Genomic DNA, 20,963 nt, shown 5'->3' on the forward strand with positions numbered 1-20,963 from the left:
TATTGCTTTCTGGATGATGGATCCTTATCACATTTGTACACATTTGTTTGTTTGCTCGTGGGTTAATTCCTAACAAGATGATCAGATTGATTATTCATTTTTAGGTGGTGAAGTTTACCTGAAATTTATAGGTAACGAATACGGTCGATGATAAGCTGTTGAAATGATTTTGATCGTTCAATGCCCATAACGAAGAACGTTTCCATTGGTCAGAATGCCTACCAGCGTATGATAGCAGCAAACATGAGGACAACAAGGTTATCGCTTTCGAGTGGAATAATCATTTATTTAGGGTTACCAAATGGACTGAGAGCAAATTAAGGACATCCTGCCAAATCTATTCGGAATTGGAGCCTGAACAGTTGTCACTTGAGCCAGAATTCTGAAAAGTCGGGATTCTGCTTATGTTCCAGCAGTTGAACTGGACGTTGAATCTTGATCGAGACATATTGGAATGGTGTAGTGCCAATATTGAACGAAGATAACATCTTTGGCTATATCGAGTTATCCAACAAATTTTGATTACTTCTGAGTAAAAGAACTTTTGGTTGGGATGAGTCGCCGAGAGTATGCATTAACAAAAACAATCGCTGGAAAGTATTTGAAATTGACAATTGAAATTGATTCTCTTGGAATAAGTTGATCTGAATAATTTAATACAGGGTGATTCATCATGACGTTTTTATTTGTCAATCGAAAGAACATTTTTGCCATTTATTGTTGAAAACAATTTCTTTTAAACGTTGACCATGTTGGCGCTTGAGGTAATCCTTTTGATTGGTCCAATTTTTGGTGATGGATTCGAGTATTTCAAGTGGTATCTGGCTAATTAGTCGAGTAAAGTTGTTTTCCAATGGGAATGTCAATGTTTTCTTCAATGCGTGCTGGATGTGGTCGATTTGTTCGCTAACCATCCAATAACGAGAACTGCAACTTTCACTCTTTTATTGTATGGTGAATAGTGGAATCAGTTGGCCGATTATATCGACCATATTATGGACGGAGTGCACGAAACACATTTCTCACAGATCGCTGGTTTTCGAAATATAGTTGAATAATTTGAAAATCGTGAGCATACTGTGGTGGCAAACAATACTAAACTACAATAAAATGACATGCCTTGGTAAAACCAGCATGTTGAACCACTCTGTATATGCCAAGGTTTGAGACTAAAAATAAGGACATTTGAAGTAAAATAAGGACGCTTTCCAAAAACCTCGAAAATAAGGACATGTCCTTTAAAATAAGGACGGTTGGTAACCCTAATTTATTATTCGTGTTCAAGTTCCATTACAGCAAAAGTTTCGTCGATTATCGCATTGTCGTTGATTTAGCCGGCGAATGCAGAATAGCGCTCGGCACTGACGATAAGGAGTAAGAAGGATTTGATTGGAGTGATAATAATGCAGAGCATTATACATTCTGATAGAATATCAGGGAGGAGAAATTATATGTAAATTTATATTATATCCCGAGTTGCCATCATTTTGGCACCGCAAAAAAGCTATCTGCTGTCTTGTTCAAATTGGCACGAAATAACTAGGCTGCGAATGATAAATTTCATAGTCAATTTATTTACTTTTTCGGAAGGATAAGTAATTAGTATGTTGTGAATATACGTGTCGCCGGTGCCGTGTGTTATGGTGGTACCGGACGGAACCGTTGGTCAGCAGACCGTCCTTGTCGTACTGGTCATAGATGCGACGTTTTTTCTCATCTGATAGCACTTGTCATGCTTCGGAGATCTGTCTTAACGCTCTCTACTTAGAGCAGGATACGCGAAACCACTGCTAGCTTTCGAAAGAAAATTCCTAGCTGCTGCTACCCTATCAGTCTCTTTCTCGGCTGAGGACTACAATTTCGGTCGATTAAATTATGCTATGAAAATTGTACTTCCTGGAATTTCATCTAACGAGATCAATTCATTGTGAGGAATTTCGCTGCGTTCCAATATTGCTTGCCTCTGTAGGTGATGATGTGTGTGGATTCACTTCGGCAGCCAGCTCTTATGTTTTGGATAATTTTGCTATCTTATTCTGCTGAATAAATCATATGCCTAAAGCCTCTACGTTATACTACGGCCACTTTAAAAACGCTCTGCTATTTAATCTTGTAGCTCTTGGCAAGTTAGTCCTGGCACTCTTCTCGATTATTCCTGGCACTATACCGCTGACGTCGCACTTATAACGGTGATCAAAGTTGGCGAGAGTGGCTGTGGTTTCGTCGGAATTGTTCACTCGACAAGCAGTAAGTGCAAGGACTCTGCTACTTATGCCTGAGCCCCTTATTGAAACCTTCGTCCTGCCGGAGTGTTAGCTTCGTCCGATACCGGAGCGTATTGCTGAACCGAAGCAGTCTGCAACTGGCGCAGCTTCTTTCGAATCGGAATCGCTGAATATTCCCGTTAGCCGAATGTCCAACGTGGCCGAAGGCAAACCGATTGCAGCCACACCACCAGCCGTAGCTGACCTTTTAGCCTTTAATCCAAGTCCCTGCCATTGGCATAGCGACAGACGAGTGTGGCGCAGGCTGGACCATCGGTTGACTCGGTGCCGGACGGGGCGCAACAGCTGCAACAGGAGCGGACCTAGTATGGGGTGTAAAGGTCATCAATTGCCATAGATCACCAAAATGCTCTGCGACTAACATTGTGAACAAAACAAACCAAATGAAATTGATGGCAACAACGATAAAATAATCTAAATTCTACCCAAACATTTGAAACATTTGAAAAGGGTCTAACCAGCCCCCTGTCAAGGACGACGTCTCTGTACAGCCAGCATCACTGCCATGAAAGGCAAAACATTGATTTTGAACCGAATGATTAGAAGCTGTATTTAGTTACAAAATGTCGATTTTCTGAATGATATGATATTAAATCATCCCACAAGATGCAAAACGTCGTGTGGAATGCTTGAATATCGAGCATAGTGCCGAACATAATTCTTTGTTTGGGGCTTTATAGCTATAACGCCCCATATATGTCGGTCGCTGTCAAACTCCATATGATGGTATAGGGTTGCCAGGGGGCTGGGTTTTACTGCCAAACGTAAACCTTGAGAAAAAGGCAAAAGAAGTTTTGGTCGAATTCATTATAATTCTATTTAAAAATTTAATACTGTTTTATTTAGTTTGATTGCGCATATTGTTTACATCAGACACTCCCCTTAATTCATTGAGTACGTATTTCACTGCCTTTATAATCCTTTTGGAATCAGTTACAATAATCCTTTATAATCATTTTATAATAACCGTATTGCTAGTTAGGACTTTTATATCAGCCGGGCCCTTTTATAATTTGTTATAAAATTATTATCAAAATTCTTCATAATCCATTGTTGCGTTAGGTTTATGCACATGGCCAGATAGATAGTTTTTAACTGGGACGTGACGTGTGGATACGAAAAAACCTAATGTCAATTGCAGCCAGGAGGAGCTGTCAAATGCAGCCAAAGGGAACCGTCAAATGCAGTCAGGGGGAACTGTCAAATGTAGCCAGTCCATTTAAAATATGTGAGGAAGAAAGAGTGGCTATGCAAGACAAGAGATCAAATGAACAGAAAAAAAGAAAAAGAAAACATATATCCACAGGTTTTGTCTCAGGATTTTAATAGAGAACATGAAAATTCGATTTGTTTGCATTTGGCAGTGGGCCTTTTTCAAATGTTTGGCTAGAAATTCCTTACTTCTACGATGAATCATGTACAAGAAAAGTAAAAATGTTAAATTTAACGGAACAATGTGTGATGCCGACATCAAATAAAAAATAACAGCTGAGCGACCTTGTTTGGAAAGTGTTAACATTTGGCAGCGAACCAAACCAAGTTTCTCATACTATGATCGAATCAACAAAAATTCCAAGACCATGTAAACAATCTCTCTGAACTGCCAAAAAAGTGAGGTTAAACATTATCATGCAATGTTCTCTACCGAGAGGTTCACTTTAGTTTGTTTACATAACCAATGAACTTTGTACCGCGACTCACCACTTCATTTGCCGCGTTGCCAGGAACTCAAGCAAAAATATTCAAAACAGTGTTGCCCAAACACACATTTTGAGTCCCACCATTCTTGCAAAGGTGAAAAAAATACTCAACATTCTTGCATTTTTCAAATTTAAAAAAATCATTAAAAAATCACGATAGCTCCAATTAGTCTCATTTCAACGGAAATATTCTTAAAAATGTGTGGTCTTTTGAATAAAAATAAGAAAAAAGGGGGTTAGGTCGGACGAGAAAGGTCTATTGTCGCAAAGCCAGAATATATTCGCTGAGTCGGTAATCATGCCCAATTTCGAATATTTATTACCCGTGAGAGTTGAACAGGATAGAGGCATGATTCTGTCACAGAATCCTTGGCATTTCAGCTGATTCAAAGTGGTTACCGGTTCAGAGCACTGCAGACAGATCGTATCCATTGCGAAAATCGCCGACAGGTAGGCAACAGTAGCAGCTTCGCGAATCAGCTTTTTCAATATGCTTCAACGGTTTCACCACAAGGAGATCTTAACTGTTATGTGTCCAACAAAAAAAACACCTTTAACATGTCAACGTGGGTACCCGGGTACCCACAAATTGAAATGCTCATAACTATGGCTTCCTTTATCCGATTTGGATACTTTTAGATTTTTTGGATTCAGGAACTCGTCCACTTTTTGAATTGAAAAATTGAACCGGATGAATGGATCTGGTGCTTGGTAATCCGGATTTTCCGGGGTAATGTTCCAGTACCAGGACATGATTTATAAATTTTAATAATGTTCTAGCAATATGAGTATCAAAATTCTTCAAATTGTCTCGGAAGTCTGTTATTTATTGTTACGGGACGCTATGGCAATTTAAAAAATGGAATTGGAATGGAATGGTCATTCACGGCCCCACGGGAACCTGCTCCGGAATGTCCGTTCCGGGGTCAAATAACCAAATGGTTTCAAAACCACGTGATACAGCCTACTGATGCAATTCCAAGAATTTTGATACCCATATTGCTAGTTCCATTGAAGTTCACAAATAGTATCCCAGTACTGGAAGCTGCTTCCGGAAATCCGGATTCCAGGGAACTGAATGAAGCAACCCGATTCATTTTTACCAAGTCCAAAAGCGGATGAGTTTCTGAATCCAAAACACTCAAAAGCATCAAAATCGGTTGAAAATTACTTTAGTTATTTGCATTTCAGTTTTGTGGGTACCCGGGTACCCACGTCTGCCTGTTACGTAGTAAAAAAAATCAGGAGCCCCTCCTCACTCCCCCTCTTACTATATCAACAATATTATTAACCCAAAAGCTTGACTTAGTGAAGTTCTAAGATGTCACAAAGTTTCAATTTCCAGCTATGGATAAAACATAGGAATTTCATTAATTGAAACCTAAAAAGGTACCCGGGTACCGCGTCGGATACATAACGGTTAACACTACCGACGGCACTTTGTGTGGACAAATTGTCCGGCAATTGTCACCGCACGACCAAGACTCGACCAATTAAAAGTCAATTTAATAATAACTGCAACTTAGTCAGCGGCACAAACTATGTTCTACTTCTTCTACTTCCAATTCTATTTTCCGTCGGCCTATTTCCGCTACGAGGCCAAACACCGACGCCAGAGAGGTGACACTCCCACTATCTGTATTGGATATCGACCCATCAACTCATGGACCGGGGGACCAACGGCTTTACTTCCCTTCCGAAGGAAGGCGTGACCTCAGATTTTTCTCACCTCTGAAAAATCTCAACGACCTCGACTGGGATTGAACCCAGACCAACTGGGGTGGGTGGCAGTCACGCTTACCACCCAACCATCGGCGCCATCAGCTATGTTCTAATTGAAACAAAAACTGAATATACACCAACAAAGACTCAAAATACGAGCACGAAAATAAACAAACCGATTCACAACAGTGTTACCAGTTCAGCCTATGATTAGACTTTTGAACAAAAAAACAACATAACTGTGCTGTGACTGCATTTATTTATTTTTTTTTTTCGCAAAGTGGAAGGAAAATGATAAAAAATTAAATTTTTCTTTTGTCACTAGTACTCTAGTAAAGGAAATTAATAAATCAATAAGCGACCATTTTCTGTACATTTGAGTGATGAATTGCATGACACACAAGCAAGCATATGAACCGTTTGAGATGACCAAAAGCATTGCCCTAAGGCGGTGGGAAAATGCGCGAGATCAGCATAAAATTTTGGTGAATTCATCAAATACTATAGTTCGGAAAATGACTCGGAGCAGGTTCCATGAAGTTTGTCTAAGTTAGAAAAAAATGTTTGCGGAATCTCGTGACACTATTTTGATTGCACAGTCGTTATTGTTGGCTGCTTCGGCAAAACCATACTTCTAGGGTTACCACCCGGAGATTTTTAAAGCCCAAGAGATAAACTTTAAGGGAAACATTAATATTTACTGGAAACAAACAGAAATGCGAACCCAAGCTATTGCTCGACAATTTAATCGCTTTTTATTACCTAATGAGTTAAAATGAGACACACCCTTTCATTCCTTTTGTAACTCGCCAGGGTATCAGAAATTGGTTGGTTGAAAAATTATTAAAATAGACTCACATTTGCAAAGCGTAATATGCACCGCTATTCAGTGCCGTTCACATAAGACTGTAAATTTTTTCCTTTGTTAACGGTTTGTCGGTTTGATTTCACTTTCCCGGGGAAACCACAAAGAATAGAAAAGCACCAGCCACTCTCGCTGTGGAAGATAAGCCAAACAAACATTGTCCTCCTACACAACCGACAGGAAAAGCAGAGTGGCAGGATGTCAGCATTGCCGGGGAAGCACACTGCGGTGTCTTCTGGAATTCTTTACAGGGAACGAAGAATTCGTCGCCACTGTCACTAGGGAGACTCCAACAAAGGGGCAAAACTCACCTCACTAGCCAATATCTTAGGACCGCTGAGGGAGCAGCCAACGTTAACACGGGAAGAACTCGTGAAATTAAACGAATTTAATTTTTTAAACCATTTTGAGCGACTTAGTGGAATGTAAAATATTAAATTTTAGCAAAAGGGGGAGAAATCCACTAAGGAGAAAATTTTTGTAAACCACTTTTGCGTGTAAGTGGAGAAAAAATAGTTTTTACCCAAATTTTTCTCCACCAAGGAGAAATATATTATAGTGCAAATTAACCGTTATGTGTCCGACGCGGTACCCGGGTACCTTTTTAGGTTTCAATTAATAAAATTTCCATGTTTTATCCATAGCTGGAAAATGAACTTTGTGACATCTTAGAACTTCACTAAGTCAAGCTTTTGAGTTAATAATATGGTTGATATAGTAAGGGGGGAGTTAGGAGGGGCTCCTGAATTTTTTTTACTACGTAACAGGCCAACGTGGGTACCCGGGTTCCCACAAAACTGAAATGCCAACAACTAAGGTAATTTCCAACCGATTTTGATGCTTTTGTGTGTTTTGGATTCAGAATCTCATCCGCTTTTGGACTTGGTAAAAATGAATCGGGTTACTTCATTCGGTTCCCGGGAATCCGGATTTCCGGAAGCAGATTCCAGTGCTGGGATACTATTTGTGAATTTCAATGGAATACTAGCAATATGGGTATCAAAATTCTTGGAATTGCATCAGTAGGTTGTATCTCATAGTTTTTAAACTATTTGGTGATTGGACCCCGGAACGGACATTTCGGAGCAGGTTCCCGTGGGGCCGTGAGTGGCCATTCAAATTCCAATTCTATTTTTCAAATTTCCATAGGGTCCCGTAACAATAAATAACAGACTTCTGAGACAATTTGAAGAGTTTTGATACTCATATGCTCATGCTAGGACATTATTAAAATTTATTACCCTAGTATTGGAACATTACTCCGGAAAATTCGGATTACCGGGAATCAGATCCATTAATCTGGTTAGATTTTACAGAATCAAAAGGTGGACGAGTTCCTGAATCCAAAACAACTAAAAGTGTCCAAATCGGTTAAACGAAGCCTTAGTTATAAGCATTTCAATTTGTGGGTACCCGGGTACACTCGTTGGCCTGTTAAAGGTGTTTTTTTTGTTGAACGCATAACGGTTAAGGTTGGTTGATTGTTTTAAGCGTAACATTTTCGTCTTGAAACATCTTGGTGAGCTTGCGATTGATAGTCGTAGTTTGCGTGAATGGGAACAATATCCATCCAGAGAACCAGTGCGCAATGTTGCGAACGATGCAATGCCTCTTTACATCGACATGATCCTGTCTCTACAGAACTATGCCCGAGCTCTTCAGTTAATTGAACCCTAACCCTCAGTTTTAGTCTATTCTCGACCGTCAGAAATGAAAGCGAAACGAAATGCATCGGGTTATCTCGCGGTAGTCATTTCTATTCTTTACCAACCATTCTTATTTTAAAGCATGCGTCCTTAATTTTGATGAGTTTGGGAAGCGTCCCTTATACCTCAAATGTCCTTAATTTTAGTCTCAAACCTAGACATATTAAAAAAATTTCAATTCAAGTTAATTCGGAGAGAATGAGACTTTTCAATCATCATTAATTTGGCCGTTACCTTCCAGCGTTTTCCAGTTACCATCGGGACTTTCAGCAACCAGAAGATATTTTTCATTAAATAAATGAATTTTGCTTCACTTAAAATTCCGACACATTATTTATCGGATCGGATTTGGAATGTTGTGATAATGAATTATCTGGAAAATGCAGATTGATTCAGCGGTGAAAGTTTCGCCCCGATATTCGCAGTCTTTGAAAAGTTGAGCAAGATGAAAGACGAGAAAACAAAATTATTCCTACTTACTCAATTCAAAAGCCCTGTCAATCTCAGGGGCATCTCAGGGTTCCAATATCGAGCAACTTGTGCAGTGTCCTCAGTTGTCATTCCAGTTTTCTTTAACTTCCGTTTGATGATTGCCAAATATTTTTCAATTTGGCAGATTTGCGGACAGTTGGATGGATGAAATCCACTTTGTTGTCACGGTACCACTGTCCATCGTTTCTTTTGGAGTGAAAAGCTTGGTTTTGAGACCGCAGCTGAAAAAACGGAAATAATGGATTTTGTGAAAGTATAGTAATTATCTGCACCCTGATTGGTCCGTACTATTCGAGCGTACAGCGAGCTAGTGTAGTTATCCTTGTTACGTCGTCTAATGAACTGCGACACACGTATAAGGCATGATCCAGAAGAAAAAATCATCAGTCTGCTTTTTAACGCCGTAGCAGCTACAACATGATTGCAAATCTTTGGTTAACCAGATCCGTCAATATGTGGAGTGTGGTACCTAAGAGGCTCAAACAAATACGTGAAGTTATAAATGGAAGTGGTGCGTGTCCGTTTGTATCATTTGTCGCTCGCCTGCCAAGCGAGCAGCATCATGGCTATACCGTCCGGACGCTACAATAAGCGGTTAAACACCGTTAATCATGTTCGAGTTTGCACTTGTTTCTTTGGTGTGTGCAAAGCTTATCTCGCGCGCGATTTGAAACGAACTAGTAAAGTAATGCTATGGGATGGTTCGAGTCGTGTACATCACCTTCTTTATTTATTTATAAACGTTAATCACTAACAGGCCGCAATCGGTCCCAATAATGATGTACTATAATCTAAAAACTCTTAAAAAAAATCAAAAACCTTGTCCTAATCACATTACGAGTTAAATTGAAGTCGAACAGGTGTGACACACGATTAAAAGTTCGCTGTAATCCTGTGATGGCCGCATTCGCTGTGTGGTTGAACCGCCGAAAAGACACTCTCAAAAGATTATTGCTGCGCAACGCTCTGGTTCTATCTTGGACGTTTACTCGTTCGAACAAGGCTGGAGAATCGATGTGCGATGACAACAGATCGGCGACAACTAGAGCTCTTGCTGTGTCTCTGTGATGCTGGAGGGTGTCCAGTTGAATTAGTAGGTAGTGGCTCTCGTAGCTAGGTAGTCTAAAACGATCCCGCCAGGGTAGTAGTCTCAGGGCGAATCGTATAAACTTGCGTTGGACACCTTCAATTCGGTCACAACCGTTCATATAGTGCTGGTTCTAAATCGTCAAACAATACTCGAGAGATGACCGGACTAGGGAACAGTACAGGCTCTTTAGGTAGTATATGAACCCCAGGTTTCGTGAGGCCCGTCCAATGACCTATGAGACATGTTGCATAAAAGTGAGTTTGGATTCTAACATCACTCCTAGATCCTTCACGCAACATTCTCACGGAATAAGCAGTCCTGAGAGATTGTAGTCGAAACTAATAGATTCTCTTTTCCTCGAGAAGGTGATTGTAGTGCATTTTGAGAGATTTAGAACCATTCTATTATCGACGCACCACTCGCTAAAGACATCGACTTGTTTCTGCAGGATGTGAGCGTTTGTTAGTCTTGATACGGATATATCTTGACGTCATCGGCGTACGACAAGCGTGGTCCACTGAGTCTGCAATTCACATCGTTGAAGTAAAGCGGAAAAATGAGTGGTCTGAGATGGCTTCCCGGTGGGATGATGCCAGACTGCAAACATTTCAGAGTGATCGTTGCCTATATTCACGCTAAGTTGACGGCCTACCAGATATGACTGAAACCAACGGAGAAGTGATCCATTGTGTCGTAACTCTCCATTCTCGCCAAATTTTTGCGAGCCCCGAACACGAACGAGACTAATCGCTGGGCTGATGCACAACCACGAATAACACTCGTGTGATCTTACGCCCGGTTCGATGACTACCACTCGCCGACAGTCCGCTCGTTTTCACCACTAAGGGCCTCGAGTCCAATCGCTCGGCTCGCTGTTTCCAGTCCGCTGTTGGTCGCTTTGCTGCTGCTGTTTTTTCCTTCCGATGCGCTGATTGCAAAAGTCGTCAATAGAATGGAAGATTACTCTGTGATTCGCTTCTTTTAAAGGTACGCGATGAACACATGCAACGAGCGTACGGACAGATCGGTGTGGATAGAATCGGTTTGCAAACCATCCTCAAACGCCTCAGAGATGAAAGATCGGCTAGGCATGAATCCATGTTGGTCCTCAGAGATATATTGCTTGCAGAGAAAGAACACCGGCTCCATCACAACTAATTCGAAAAGCTTCGATACTGTGCATAGTGCAGAAATTCCGGGATAGTTTTCTGCGTTCTTTTTGTCCCCTTTCTTATGGACTGGAAACACAAAAGCTAATTTCCACAGCGATGGAAAGCTACAACGGTGGCAAGCTACAACTCGAATAACCGACGAAGTGGTTCGGTAAGGCCGAGAATACATTTTTTCAAAAGCACAGACGGAATACCGTCCGGGCCAGGAAAGGACGATTATTTTAGCTTGGATGCTACTGAGATAATATGCAAATTACTAGTGAGTATTATATGCATTTTGTCGGTCGAGATGTCTCAGCCTGTGTACGATGAGTTCACATTGAAGAGTTGTTTCACAGCGGTCATGGACTTCAAGACATGTGGTTTTCGCCCGCCCGTGTCTTACTAGATCAATTTGTCTATAGCATCAACATGTGACATTTCATGATAACATTGTGGTCAAGGTCCCCGTCTTTATGGAAGACAATGCAGTCGACGTTAAACTACATGATTTGTCTCCTGGTACACCTGATAGTGCAATTCGCAGATTCATGTCGCAATATGGCGAAGTGGTTTCTATTAAGACTGACGATTGGAGGAATTTCTTCCCCGGCATTCCCAACGGTGTTCGGGTGGTAAGAATGCGACTAAAACGCCCCATACCTTCCTTTGTGACTCTGGAACATGGCACCCTCTATGCACAGTCCACCCTGTGCACATATGACCATCAAATTGCCACGTGTCAGTTTTGTGAACAACCTGCATATTATGGAAAACCGTGCGTGGAAACCCATAAGAACTTCAACGCCCACAGCTATTCACTCAAATATTCAATCCACGACGACTACATCTAGTACTCCAGTAGCAACAAACATCACCGCCAATCAAAATGCAGTCAACGAGGATGAAATCTCCACGACCGCAGCCAGCAAAACGAAGAAGCATAACAAAACTATCGACCGAAACTTTCAAGACAGCAGCAACGATGATACTATGGGCGAAAGCGACGATCAAGGAAGCACAGTGAATGACCCTCAGGTGTTGTCAAGCGACGCCGGACATGCTCCACCGCCTAGGAAACGAATCTCCACTCGCAAAGCTAAATTGCGTGCGAAGGTTTCAATGGAATCACATTAAAATGTTATTTTTTATTATTTATTTTCCTGTAAAAATATAAAAGAGCCACGGCTCCTTTAAGCTCACGCAACAAGCCGTGTCAAATTAACGAATTGAAAAAAATGATAACAAATCAATATTCACCCTTATTCTTGTTTACGACGAATACGAGATTCGTTCGAAAGCGATGCGAACGAATAGTAAGCCCTTTTGATTTTGCTGTAGTAAACGGGAATACAAACCACTTTCGAACGAGTCTCGCATTCGTCGTAAACAAGAATAAGGGTGATTAATCCAGTTTCAAACTGGTGAAATTCCTCGGATTCCGATACTACCAGCATGCTATGCTCGACATTGCTACAGTTGGATTGCATGTAGAAAAGAATCCCTGATCACCACGGTAGCGACTATCAATTGCTAATGTTTCAAGATCATCAGCAACAGTCAATCCCTCGTATGACGTCACACAAAACATTGATTGGAAGAGTTACGCAACTGCAATACCCGAGAAAATAAAATTCAACAGAGACCCTTTCTTTAGGAAGAGTACTGATTTTTCTCGATACCGTGAATCAAATTCTGTCACAAACCCGGTGCAAACACGGCGGATGGTTTCCCATCCCATTGTGGGACAAAAAGTGCTTAAAAGTGTACCCGAAAAAGTCCGTAGTAAACTTGCCTGAACGATGGAATAGCCAATAGCTTCACGGAGTAGGCGACATTAGAAAAAAACAGTGAAGAGCTTGAAAGCCAAAAAACACAGTTATTGGCTCCAGTTCGTTGACGGTTTAAGGCGAGAAATATGAACGAGCACTCTTCGAGGTACGGCTCGACTTATGTGTGACCGAAACAGTACCAACGAGAGCGTGGAGCATTCAAGCCGCTGGATATTCGCTTGTGCCAAGAAGATCTGTCCGAACTCTGCCCAGGTACAGAGTACCTACCAGGTCGCGTTTTCTCCGGACACCACACACGACTAGTATTGGCCGATTGAAGTGTTGTCCTGTACCTGAAATTGTTCGAGTAAATGATCCCATCTCTACAATTGGGTCCAAGAAAACGAGAGATCCTGCATACTTCTTCTGCAAATTCTTATCAGGTTACCTTGTTCTATCCCGGGTAATTAAAAGCGGACTCTATAAACAGCAATACGGAAAGGATATAAGGTACATTGAGATGAGAACCTTGGATTATTATTGTCGAATGTGTAGACAACGGACAATCCTTCGCATAGTACCGAGAAGAGCGAAGCTGATTTCGGAAACGCATTCCCTTGTTATAGAGCTCGCCATGGATGTGAATTTGGGCAGGACGGGTACTTCTTGTCCGAATTAAAAATTTCCCAGTCCTGGATAGTGTTGGGCGATACGATATCGATACAAGGAATATCGATACTTTAGGGCCAGAAAATCGAGATTTTAAATCGATATTCATCGGGTTGATATTTTGTGGTATCGATACTGCTGTCCCGATATTTTTTTCGATACTGTCATTATAAAGAAAAGGAACAATTAGCACAACTATTTAAACACAAAAAACTCAAATTCTGTCAAAAATGTTGCCAGATTCTTATTTTTTCCTTCAATGCCCTTGTTCCGCTGGGATATTACCAATGCTCGAAAATTAGTTATGCTTTGCATAAATACAGGGTATTTTAAGGACAAAAAAATTGTCACGGAAAAATTGAATTTTCATGTTCATTATTATTAACCGATGTTCAATCTTGTGGAATCTAAGCACATCTGTAACTTGGGTTTATCTATGAGGTTTATGATTTTTGCAATCTGTTGTAGAATGGTTCAAACTCAAACTAGTATTACGACTAATTTTGTGGCTTGGGACTCCGTGTAACTTTTTTGGGCTTTGAGTTCGGAGTGTTGAAAAATAAATCAGAATGAGTATGCTTTTTATTTTGATCCAAAGTACAGTCGTGATTCGCTGGTTGGACACTTTTTAACCCATTATATCCTAGCGTATGAAATTTCATACGCAGAACTATCCATCGTTTTACGCGTATTTACTACAGAATTTTGGCATCTAACTGCTTTATTATTGCACTAATGGGATCATTGCATCTCATATTTCATTGTGAAACAAGACAACTGCCATTTTTTATAATTTTGTTTACATTTTTGAACCATGTATAGTTGGGGAAAATGGCGGCTGAAAAGTAAGCAATACGTTTAATTGAATTTTATTGTTGGAATTCGTGCTAATAATTCCATTATGTGACAAAACGTTCCTACAGGTGTAAAAGAAGTGTTGTCTATCAGAAAATCCGAAGAAATATGTCAAACAACTTAAAATTTGTTGTTTTTATTTAAACGCACGAATTTTTTTGCACGAGATATTTTCATTCTCAAAACCATTTTAAGCGGTGGTTTTATTTTTCCCATAATCCTTGATACATTTTTTGGTGGAATTGAAGATATCACTGCATTTGGCTCACTTTTTCAAACCCCTGGGTTATAATGGGTTAACTGAACTGCTTTTTAGTTGGACCTCCGCTAGTTGGACCATTGTTGATTGTACAACTAAAAGGCATCTGAATGTCAAAATCTCGTGTCAAATTTACTTTGACAATCAATCTGACAATATTTAGAGACGCGAACTGCCACAACATCTCCTTTGTAGAGTTTTTGACATTTGTCAGTCGGTCCAACTAGCGAATCTAATTCGTTAGTTGGACAAAGTTGTGGCCCAACCAGCTAATCACGACTGTAGAACGATTTCCCCGGATGTTTCCTTCGGCGTTTTTCTTCTGAATGCTAGCTTAAATTAGTAAGCGCAAATCCCATTTCCGAAACCCGATAAAACGAGACAAAATAAAATATAATCAAAAATATGGATTTTAAAATCGATACCGAGATTATCGATAATTTATTCTCGATACTTCTAGTGTATCGATATTTTAGTTTTGCAAATATCGATATGCCAGTATCGATACTTTTTTAAATATTGCCCAATACTAGTCCTGGAACCACTGAAAAAAACCATTATTAGGTTATAGATTTGGATGTGGATGATCTGTTTCAATACCAGGGGAGATTTCGCCATCCTACATGATAATCACATATTTGAGTCCTGTCTTGGGCAATCCTTCACAGATCAGAAATCATGGAAAAACAAACGTGGATCTTTTGATGGGACTGACAAAGAGTAACAATACCCTCACTGTAACCACAATTTATTGCACCGACCCAGCGTCGGCAAATAAAGGTCGGTCTTCACTCTCGAAGTGAATTACATTTTGGTAGAATACGCAGAACAATATGCTCCGTTCAAAGGCTCAAAAATGAATGAGTAGCTCAGACATGATTATTTTTGATTATTTCACGTCTTCGATTTTTGTCCTTACCACGTGAGACGTACTGATGGCATGCTAGAAACTAGTTTTTTCCGGAAACAGACTGTCATGTAAAGCAAAATACTCACCTGAAAAAGATGTTGGAGATTCCCTCACAATCTCCGAACCAAGCGTGCTTTACATTAGAACGATACTTATCTTACTTCTTCGTCACTAAGGATCAATACAACTGTTTGTTGATAGTTACGTCAAGGGCACTCCCGCTGTAGTTGCCAAACTCAGCGCTTACTGAGATGATATTAATGAGTGGGAAAGGGCGATTGCACAGGTGGGCCAACATTATGTATCATTTTTTTCAGAACATTTTTGTTCCTTGTGAAGTTCCAAACAACTATGCAAAATTTGAGGTCGATTGGTTTTAGTTTGTTTCTGCGTGTATATGTAGCTCCTGTTGCTAAGTTAACTCTCAAAGGACTTTCACAATGTAAATGAAATTGTTTTCATTTCAGACCAATAGTGCCGATTTACATTTTTTGCAAAAAAATCAATCAAAAATCTTCTGAAAGTTATATTTACAGTTGTAGAGTTTGAGTAATACATTAATTTCATTCTACATTTAATAACTCAATTTTGTTGAGATTTAGAAGTTTGAAATTCTCATTGGCGGACTACAGAGCTATCTTCTGTACAATATACGACTCAACGGTTGAATACCACATTTAGTAGGGAATTCCCCATTTATTTTGTTATGATTGCCAATGCATCATCTTCAATCCAATAATCTATATCCTAAAGCAATCTAGCATTGTTGTTTTACAAGTCTGAAAGGGTTGTGGTGAATATCTCAAGTGTACAAAGCCCCAAAAGAGTACCCAAACATAAACTGAAACACATCAAGACCATTGTCTATTCACCTAGCAAGAATGTAAAGGATGCAAAACTAACCTGTCTCTTTCTATTTTCAGACCTGCCAGCGAGACATCAAACGGTTACGGGAGCGAGAACTATCCCTACAGGGAGACCTGGCAGCCGCCGGTAAAGAAATCCTGCGGCTACGTGATCTACTAAAGGAATATATGCCAACAGCGGCAACGGAACCAATGTAAATTGGCGATGCTTTAACCAAAAAAAAAACGAGATAAAAAAAATCTACCCACCATCACAAGCTACACATACACCACAAACCTGCAACATGTGCTAACTACATCGCCGTATCTGTTGACTGTGCTGTGCACTACTAGTATTCCGTGGCCTGTTGCTAAGGAGCAATTTTAGCTCCTTCGAATACCATTCGACCAAAAAAAAGTCGAAAAATAACGAAATCTCATCAAATTTTTTTTTCTGGTACTACTCATTTAATATTTCTAGATGAAAAAAGGAAAGTAAAATAATTAAAAAGTTATTTGTTTAGTGTAAAAAAGTTCGTTTTCATATTATTGTTTCTATTTATTTCATATTCCACTAGGAAGTTCTTTTCGTAACTATTTAGTATATAAGGAGTCCCTTCCCTCTCATACCCCCTTACACCCATTCATTGTTAACCTTTAAAAAAACTGTATTAAACCATCGAAGCGGCTTAAAAGAGTAATTATTTAATGTTGCACATTAAACGTCGGTATGCTTTTCAAGAAAAGACGGTTCTTAGTTCACCTTAGTTTGAAAACAAGCGTTTATTTTAATTCAACCTGATAGTACTTGTAATCATTGTAAATAGATGTGTGCACGTTCAGCCTGCTGCTTTTCATCTCAGTTAATCAGTCAGTGCACGGTTGGCGAAGGAGGATACCACTTCCTCGTCGATTTTCTCTGGTGGTAGCTGCTGAACTTTGGATCCGTTTTCTTTCTCTCTTTCTGTTCTTTGGTCATTGGCTACGAGCGGAAGAGAAAAATGAAAACTGCGCTGTAAATGTCAATTATCGTTTATATATTTATACTATTACTATACAGATAAAAGGATAGAAAATGAATAAAAAATACATCAGATACTATTTAGAGGACTGTCGTGTATTGTAGAACGATCCAAGCGTTGAATCAAAGATATATTTTAAAGCAGAATGTTGTTCATTTTTTTTAGTGAAATAGGAGGAAAGTTTTAAAACGGGCTATTAGTAGAGTGCACTTCTCAAGCGAGGAGCGAGTGTTTTTAGTTGATGAGAGTGATTGCTAAACCAAAAAAAAAAACACTACACTGCTGATCAAGGCAAAAATCAATCCAGATTAAGATAATTTACCCAGACGGTTTTCTCTAGCTATTAGGTACTCTAGATTACACAGACGTAATGTATGAAAACATAAAAAGTAACAAAACAAAAAATAACCCTTAGATGTGCAATACAACTCCACTTCAACGACTAAATGGATATAAGAATACAAAGAATTGCAGCACTTATTGAACCTTTCAGGCCTTACTTAATGCGAACTTTTGGAAAAATAAAACATACACCGAAAAAAAAATACAAGATCTTTCAAGTGTAAGACTATTGCCTGTTTTTGATCAAACGTTTATCAAAATAAAATATGAAAAAAAATCCGATAACTGTGTACGAAAAATACTGCCTTCTATTGCTATACATACTGAATTTGTTTTTAAATACACAATTATAAATGTTTCTGAAAACTTTGACGAACGGAAACCAGAAGTACTTTCAATGGGTAAAAAGGAGGAAAATACATTTAAAGAATTGATACCAAAGTTAACAACATTCCCAAAACACAAACTCTGTCTCACGATGAAGCAAAACCCAAATATTTCAGTTCTTGATTTCACTTTGAAAGATACAGGATGACTGGTAGCTCGTTTCCGATTTATCAGTCATAAAATATCATTCTAGAAACATGCAAACAAAAAAAAGTAGAAATCATCAATCACTAAATGTCAGAAATGGGAAAATAACCATTACCAAAAAAGTAGATTTAGAGCGTTAATAGTATCAGCAAAAACAGATAAAACAGCACACACACATAGATTGAATATAAATTCGATGTCAGCATGCAGAATAGTGTTTACTAATTCAAACAATGTCCAGTGTTACACACATAAACAGACAAAAAAAATGGTTAAACTGAATGATAATGAACAGTTACAACATAAAAGAATCTGAGACCAAAAGAAGGATTAGAAATAATACAACTACCAATCCCATCTACTCAAAAACGAGACGGAGAAAGAAAAAAAAGAATGAAGTGAGAAAACATTTGGATGTAACGAATGGAAATGCATAGAATATATATATTTTAAACACATGTATTAAAAAAGGGGCTGCAACGAAAGAACCAAAAAGAAACTCCTTACATGAATTATTTCTCCGGTACGACTTGCTTCCATCGTATCTCAAGAATCTCTCGCTGAACGCCATCGTCACACTTCCATGCCGTCCGGTAGTTAAATGTGCCATCCTCGTCCAACGCTTGCTCTAGAAGACGCATTCCTCCGCCGACACCGAAGTAGTAGGTTTTTGCTGCAAGCAATCTATGAAGTATGGGAGTTAAGGATGTTCTTACCGATTTAGTTTTTGGTTTTACAGTTAAGAGCATATGCTAGTATGCTATGTATAACGCACTCGACCAGGAACTTGGCCAAGAAAACTCAATTACATCACACCAGTCGATTATTCGAAGTGGTCTGCTCCAATCGCCGTAGTCCGGAAAGCAAATAGCACAATCTGAATTTGCGCAAACTATTCAACAGGTTTAAGCTCCGCTCTGACCCCGCATCATTATCCATTGCCTCTTCCGGAACACATCTTTGCCAAGCTAACTGTAAAATTTTCAAACAGATTGATCTTTCGAACGCTACACTGCAGGTGGATGTCGACGAGCAGTGACTATTTAAAGGCAGCACCTGGTACTTTTTAGCAGCTCATCTGGCGGATCTTAGACACTTCTGGTTATTTCGATCTGGCATTCGGTTTGACCATCCGATCCGATAAATGCAGATTCAGTGAACATTTGATATTCAGGTGTTAGACAGTCGCGGATTGCAAACCCCATTGCACTGATGATATCCTGCTGAAGCCGGAAACAAAGTTCGCCTGAAATTCGTAGTGCCAGCAAGCGTTCGAGCGATTCAAGCAGATTTGCTCCTCGGAACTTCTGCTGACACACACGCCATGTTCAATAAGTTAATACGTTTAGAACAAAATATTTTACAAAAGGATACACAACCCCTTTCGCCTTCAACGTACACTTGAACAAATCAATCAAGGTGCCGTAGTTCTTGTCATTGTAAATCGTCTCCGATGTGAGGATCACGTCAAATTTCTCCTGTACCTTACCTACAAAACTTCCCCATTCTCCAGAATAAAAACGCGCCACCGTTCTGGATGTGTTCTCCTTATCCTCAGAGCAGTTGAAGAAATAATTCTTCACCGTAACCTTTTCCAATACAGTTTTATTCTAAAAAACACTAATTAGAACGCTTTTCGGTCCATGGTAGAATTAATTATCTACTTACATAATCCTGAAATACTAGCGTATCAGCGCCAAGCTTCACCGCCAAAATTCCAAGGATTCCGGAACCACATCCAAGATCAAGCACTTTCGCATTCTGAAACAGCTTCCTGTACTCCTCCCGTTCAGCCATCAGTTCACCCAGATCGAAGGTACATTCCCATACCTTCATGCCCCCCTCATATTTTCCCGGAATCAGATCTGAATGGTCCAGTTCCGCCGTCTGAATCTCATCGGATAGATCCTCTTGCGGTAGCGTTAGACAGTTTATATATTCCACCTGAATGTCCACGCTGGCAACGAATACGTGCAAGTTGTCCGGTTCCAAGCTTATACCGTGCAATAGCTTTCTTGGTTCCGTTATCTCCATGCATTCAAATCGGGCCAGTGGCTCTGAAACGAGATCGATTCCGTGATAATGAAGTTGCAAAAATGTCTCGCCGAGGACTTACCGGAAATCGTACTTGTGTCACTGCAAGAACTTCGATCATCGTTGAACGAAAATTGAAACATGATGAAAAATGGTAAAATAAACAGGTAATCGTGTAATTAATTAATAATTTACAAAAATGTTATTCGTGGTATCGAATGTTTTTCGAACGTAAATAAATTCCGATCTCGCGCCGGTCGAGTCAAAATTTTCTCACAAACACCAGCGTGAATTTCGCTCACCTACCAAAAGGTTCTTCTAACCACTACCAGCGCCACTGGTAACGAACGCTTGTACCACAATTAACAAACGAATTCATCATTGGCGATTCTACGTTGAAACCGCTCGCAGATAGCGCTGGAAGGAAAGTGTTGCTGATTTTATTTTGTTCTGTCATAGTACATATATTTTCTGTAAACATTGGTAAAAAATGACTTTTAAACACCAAATTACCGATCAATTTGTTGATAATTGTTTATGAAAATGGAGGAAAATCATCATTTTATCAGATGATGAGTAAACATCTTGCGAAAAGAGTGTAAAACATAGTAGTTTCTAATATTATTCGCAGAGCTATATGCGCGCTGTTTTGAAATGTAATTTGTTGAGCACCGTAGCCGCCGCAACAGCATTTCCCGTTCGTCCTAAGT

General features: G+C 39.6%; 2 protein-coding genes across 7 annotated transcripts in view; one reads left to right on the forward strand and one right to left on the reverse strand.

Annotated features, from left to right (window-relative positions):
• LOC131686141 (rap1 GTPase-activating protein 1) overlaps window positions 1-16,967 on the forward strand; it is a 521,880-nt gene extending 504,913 nt beyond the window's left edge. For all 6 annotated transcript variants that reach the window (XM_058970318.1, XM_058970317.1, XM_058970321.1 and 3 more), the window contains one exon: window positions 16,400-16,967. In XM_058970318.1, the coding sequence (XP_058826301.1) occupies window positions 16,400-16,540 (141 nt within the window). In that variant the 3' untranslated portion in view covers window positions 16,541-16,967. The remainder of the gene's footprint in view (window positions 1-16,399) is intronic.
• A 197-nt stretch (window positions 16,968-17,164) lies between these two features.
• LOC131686143 (histidine protein methyltransferase 1 homolog) lies at window positions 17,165-20,543 on the reverse strand. Its single transcript, XM_058970323.1, has 5 exons — window positions 20,336-20,543; window positions 19,888-20,276; window positions 19,594-19,829; window positions 18,727-18,903; window positions 17,165-17,303 (listed from the first exon to the last, which is right to left on the reverse strand). The coding sequence occupies exons 1-4, from the start codon at window positions 20,394-20,396 to the stop codon at window positions 18,732-18,734; spliced, it is 858 nt and encodes a 285-aa protein (XP_058826306.1). The 5' UTR covers window positions 20,397-20,543; the 3' UTR covers window positions 17,165-17,303; window positions 18,727-18,731.
• Window positions 20,544-20,963: the final 420 nt, after the last annotated feature.

This window comes from Topomyia yanbarensis, chromosome 2 (assembly GCF_030247195.1).
Source record: "Topomyia yanbarensis strain Yona2022 chromosome 2, ASM3024719v1, whole genome shotgun sequence".
Taxonomy (NCBI): Eukaryota; Metazoa; Arthropoda; class Insecta; order Diptera; family Culicidae; genus Topomyia; species Topomyia yanbarensis.

Bases quoted from the DNA above. Each gene is read 5' to 3' on its own strand.
- LOC131686143 (XM_058970323.1), bottom strand. From the start codon at position 20,396: ATGTTTCAATTTTCGTTCAACGATGATCGAAGTTCTTGCAGTGACACA. The intron at 19,830-19,887 runs GTAAGTAGATAA...AGTGTTTTTTAG, and splicing joins CGCTAGTATTTCAGGATTAT to AATAAAACTGTATTGGAAAA. The intron at 18,904-19,593 runs GTATCCTTTTGT...CATACTTCATAG, and splicing joins TTGAAGGCGAAAGGGGTTGT to ATTGCTTGCAGCAAAAACCT.